The sequence below is a fragment of the Lampris incognitus genome, chromosome 9 (genome assembly GCF_029633865.1).
Source record: "Lampris incognitus isolate fLamInc1 chromosome 9, fLamInc1.hap2, whole genome shotgun sequence".
NCBI classification, from domain to species: Eukaryota; Metazoa; Chordata; class Actinopteri; order Lampriformes; family Lampridae; genus Lampris; species Lampris incognitus.
In genome coordinates, this window is record NC_079219.1 from 60,934,202 (window position 1) to 60,939,786 (window position 5,585).

General features: G+C 51.4%; 1 protein-coding gene across 1 annotated transcript; it reads left to right on the top strand.

Moving 5' to 3' along the window:
- The first annotated feature begins 1,000 nt into the window (after positions 1-1,000).
- Positions 1,001-4,586, top strand: pkdc (protein kinase-like domain containing). The gene is made up of 2 exons (XM_056286839.1): positions 1,001-1,694; positions 2,754-4,586. The coding sequence occupies exons 1-2, from the start codon at positions 1,342-1,344 to the stop codon at positions 3,343-3,345; spliced, it is 945 nt and encodes a 314-aa protein (XP_056142814.1). The 5' UTR covers positions 1,001-1,341; the 3' UTR covers positions 3,346-4,586.
- The last annotated feature ends 999 nt before the right edge of the window (positions 4,587-5,585 follow it).

Sequence of the window (5,585 nt, forward strand, 5' to 3'; positions counted from 1 at the left end):
ACGTATACCGTGACGTCATCATGAAGTCTGTACTTTGGGACACTCCCATAAGCAGTGTGTAAGTGTACCATGAGCACCCCCACCTCTCCGGCACCTTTTCTTTCATCTTTACATTAACGTGTGTGTGTGTGTGGGGGGGGGTCCCCTATTTTGCATGTGATCGGATGAGGTGTAAAACGAAGAAGGTTTTTCTGTGTTGCGTTTCAAGGGGCTGGATAGCCCTAAATAAGTAGTCACGTTAAATTTCAAGGCACATCCTCAACAAAGAAGAAGAAACGAATAAGTGGACCGTCCTCACATGCAGGACTTTTTTGCTGAGTTACATAAGATTATTTCCCATTCCTATCAGTAAGAGTCTGATTTGGGTTGAGCTCACAGGTCTTTTCAAAACTGAGGCGTGTCCCAGGTGTAGTGTTAGCACCGACTAGTACTGCCTCATGTCCTCCTCCAAAAGCCGTGAAGGTTGCTTTAAGAGGCCAGCCTCTGTTGACTGGAGGTGAAGTTTATTTACGGTGTGTGGCTGTTCATTCTGACACCCGGGATCACATCCACGCCGGGGCCAGGCGGGGCCAGGCCGGGGCCAGGCCGGGGCTACGCCGGGGCCAGGCGGGAGCCACGCCGGGGCCATGCCGGGGTCAGGCCGGGGCCATGCCGGGGGCCATGCCGGGGTCACGCCGGGGCCACGCCGGGGCCCGGCGTGCGGGGCCATCGAGCGCAGGGTTCCCTAGTTAGTCCTCCCCAAGGCCCAAATCATGTCGTGCATGCCAAGCCAAGGGCCAAAATGTCCGAGGCTTTCAGTCCCTCTCAGAAACCTGAGAAATAACTGGTTTAAATGAGAGGACGTGAGGTGTTTTTTCTTCTTTCTTTTTTTTTTTTTTTTTTTAGTAGAGACATTCTGGTCCCTCACTATTCCAGTGGGTGGCGGTAATGCGCCAAATCGTGGTTTGCCAACCGCCAATAAACCTTAAAAAGCAGGAAGAAGTTTTCCCAGGCAGGCGGGCCGGCGGACAGGAGTCTGCCCTACGTGTGTGTGTCTATGGGAGTCTGCCCTACGTGTGTGTGTCTATGGGAGTCTGCTACACAGGGGAGCGTCCGGTTGTGTCGCTGCTCGTTTGCAATCTAGTTTCCGGGCCTGAAGGACCAGCTTCCGCTTCTTATGGGTTGTTTCCCGTCCCGTCGGGCCGATGCAGGCCTGCTTCTGTGAGCACGACAGTAGGCTGGTGTTGACGGTAGGTAGTCCGCGCGCGTGACGCCGCGTGTGCAGGGTGAGGTGGCCTGCCTGCTGGACTTGCGGACTTGCGAGGTGTAGACAGGCTCCCGGCTCAGCTGGCGGCCTCTGACATGAAGCCAGAATACCGGGACCTCATTCTGGAGGCGTGCGGCGCGTCCGCGCTGTGCGTAGGCGACAAAATGCAGACCTTGTGGAGCGGCTACGGGGAAATAGTCCGGGTCCACCTGCAGGGCGGCGGCCGGGCCTCGGTAGTGGTCAAGCACGTCAGGTTCCCAGAGGACTCCGCGAACCCCCGTTCCCACGGCCGTAAGGTGAGGTCGTATCAGGTAGAGACACACTGGTACCAGAACTACTCCACCAACCAGGCCTGCCGGATCCCTGCGTGTCTGGCCACCCGCCGCTTTGGAGACGAGATGCTGATGGTGCTGGAGGACCTGGACGCTGCCGGCTTTGATCAGAGGAGGTACCGCTATACTGTCAGAACCATGGCTTAGATTTCCCCCTGGGCTTGGCTCGCCCAGCCTTTAAATCCCCCCACAGGCGGAGTCTTCTGTCCCCGCATGGCGTCATGTGTCCCCGCATGGAGTCATGTGTCCCCGCATGGAGTTATCTGTCCCCGCATGGCGTCATCTGTCCCCGCATGGCGTCATCTGTCCCCGCATGGCGTCATGTGTCCCCGCATGGCGTTATCTGTCCCCGCATGGCGTTATCTGTCCCCGCATGGCGTCATCTGTCCCCGTATGGTGTCATGTGTCCCCGCATGGTGTTATCTGTCCCCGCATGGAGTCATGTATCCCCGCATGGTGTCATGTGTCCCCGCATGGCGTCATGTGTCCCCGCATGGCGTCATCTGTCCCCGCATGGCGTCATGTGTCCCCGCATGGCGTCATCTGTCCCCGCATGGCGTCTTCTGTCCCCGCATGGCGTCATGTGTCCCCTCATGGCATCATGTGTCCCCGCATGGCGTCATCTGTCCCCGCATGACGTCATGTGTCCCCGCATGGCGTCATCTGTCCCCGCATGGCGTCTTCTGTCCCCGCATGGCGTCGGGCTGCCTAGTCCTCTCATTTAACGCCAGTTAATGACCCTTTATGTCTATCGTTTGATAGCCTTCGTCAAGATATTCCAGCATCTCCTTTCCTTAAGTATCAGCAAGTATCAGCTTTCTATTTCTCAGCATTTCCCAGACGTCCCCCTGAAGACCCCTCCCTCATCATATCATCAGTCAGAACTTGGCAGAAATAACTGGCCCATTTGAGAAACCCCTCCTCTCAAAGTATTACAGTGTGCATAATCCAAAGCATTGACCCGCGGACTAGGATTTGAATTAAGGAGGCCTGGAAACATGCTATATGACTAGAGATTCCCAGAGAAGTCCGAGATGAATTCCGTGTTCACACTGACAATGTAGTTCCCACTCTGGATAATCCTTCTTTTTTTATTAGCGAATTGATTAATTTCTTTTTTATTATAAAAAAAGCAAAGTTTTGCTTCATAACTAACAGTTGTTTTTTGCTTAAAGGTCCAATGTGAATGATGGAGAGATGAGGGCATGCCTCAGGTGGCTTGCCCACTTTCATGCCCTCTTTTTGGGGGTGACACCAGAGGGACTATGGCCTATCGGTACCTACTGGCATCTGGAGACACGGCCGGATGAGCTGGAGGCCATGGATGATGCAGAGCTCAAAGCAGCAGCTGCTGAGATCGACAGGATCCTCAATGACTGCACCTTCAAGACCATTGTGCACGGGGACGCCAAGTTAGCCAACTTTTGTTTTTCCAGATGTGGACAGCATGTGGCAGCTGTAGACTTTCAGTATGTCGGAGGGGGCTGTGGGATTAAAGATATCATTTACTATTTAGGAAGCTGCATGGCGGAGAAGGAGTGTGAAGAGATGGTACCGGGCTTACTGGACTACTATTTCACTGAACTCAGGTCATCTGTGAACAAAGAGGTGGACTTTGCGGCCCTGGAGGCAGAGTGGAGGGAGATGTTTGTGTTTGCCTGGACAGACTTCCATCGTTTCCTGCTGGGCTGGATGCCTGGACACTGGAAGATCAACAGCTACAGCAAAAAGCTGACGAGAGAGGTACTGCAAAAGCTGAAAAGGTGACTCCCAAAAAATGTCGCCGAGAGGCAGCAGTTTGACCGGAAAGCTGCTAGTTTGAATCCCGGAAGAGATTGGAACACCGGGAGAGGAAAGAGAATAAAGCAGACGCTTTCTTCCATCAACCCTACCACATTTGAGGTGTTGTTGAGCAAAGCAGTCTACCCCAATTGACAGTTGGCAAAGTTCTTGAAATACCACCTCCCTTCGTTACATTTTCTCACTGAGCAGATGCTTTTATCCAAAGTGAGTGACAAGGGATTCAGCAGTTCGATGATGTATCGGTCAACACACAGGCACGATAACCGTGTCAGGGCATGTCGTGTCAGCTGCACGTACTGTAAGTATGCCCCGTCTCTGGTTAAGTTACAGCTAATAAATGGAAAACCCACAGGCTACGTTGGCTCTGGAATTTCTTACTGCTTTATCGGGAAACACTGCAAGTTTGGTCCACCTGAAAGTGCCGTTCTCGTCATTGTTATGTCCTGGTGTGTAGACCATGTACTGGAAGACCGTCGTTAGCGAGCTCCACTGCCTTCGGACCAACCGGCCACCGAATGGAGGAGTAGCCCTTCATACATGTCGTTTTCTTAGTTTGACTTGGAGAGATACTTGTGTGTGGCAGTAATTTGAGGAAATACTAGAATGTGTTAAATTCTTTAAAATATGTGAATATGCTTTTATTTGACAGGAGGAAATTCACAAGAATGCATCATGGTTCACAAATGTCACACATTCAAATAAATACCTTTTCACAACAAATACCGTTTTGTCTACACACCAAGGCTTGATATGGAATGGTATACAGATTAGGAAAACTAACTCTGAAAGACATCATCGTTATTATTATTATTATTATTATTCTGAAAACAAAATAGTTTTAAACTCCAATTTCTGAAGCAAACGTTTGTACAAAAATGTGCAAAAGTCACATGTGATGATATAAATGCAAGATTTACGTTTTCACTGTTGTCATGAATGAATGTTGTGTGGCGGCAGAAGAGCACAAGAAACACATCCTGAATGAGTCCACGTCCTCCCCTGCAACCAACACGACACTCATCCCCCCATCTAGAGCACAAGAAACACATCCTGAATGAGTCCACATCCTCTCCTACAACCAACACGACACTCATCCCCCCATCTAGAGCACAAGAAACACATCCTGAATGAGTCCACGTCCTCTCCTACAACCAACACGACACTCATCCCCCCATCTAGAGCACAAGAAACACATCCTGAATGAGTCCACGTCCTCCCCTGCAACCAACACGACACTCATCCCCCCATCTAGAGCACAAGAAACACATCCTGAATGAGTCCACGTCCTCTCCTACAACCAACACGACACTCATTCCCCCATCTAGAGCACAAGAAACACATCCTGAATGAGTCCACGTCCTCCCCTGCAACCAACACGACACTCATCCCCCCATCTAGAGCACAAGAAACACATCCTGAATGAGTCCACATCCTCTCCTACAACCAACACGACACTCATCCCCCCATCTAGAGCACAAGAAACACATCCTGAATGAGTCCACGTCCTCCCCTGCAACCAACACGACACTCATCCCCCCATCTAGAGCACAAGAAACACATCCTGAATGAGTCCACGTCCTCCCCTGCAACCAACACGACACTCATCCCCCCATCTAGAGCACAAGAAACACATCCTGAATGAGTCCACGTCCTCCCCTGCAACCAACACGACACTCATCCCCCCATCTAGAGCACAAGAAACACATCCTGAATGAGTCCACGTCCTCCCCTGCAACCAACACGACACTCATCCCCCCATCTAGAGCACAAGAAACACATCCTGAATGAGTCCACGTCCTCTCCTACAACCAACACGACACTCATCCCCCCATCTAGAGCACAAGAAACACATCCTGAATGAGTCCACATCCTCTCCTGCAACCAACACGACACTCATCCCCCCATCTAGAGCACAAGAAACACATCCTGAATGAGTCCACGTCCTCCCCTGCAACCAACACGACACTCATCCTCCCATCTAGAGCACAAGAAACACATCCTGAATGAGTCCACATCCTCTCCTACAACCAACACGACACTCATCCCCCCATCTAGAGCACAAGAAACACATCCTGAATGAGTCCACATCCTCCTACAACCAACACGACACTCATCCCCCCATCTAGAGCACAAGAAACACATCCTGAATGAGTCCACGTCCTCTCCTACAACCAACACGACACTCATCCCCCCATCGACATGGC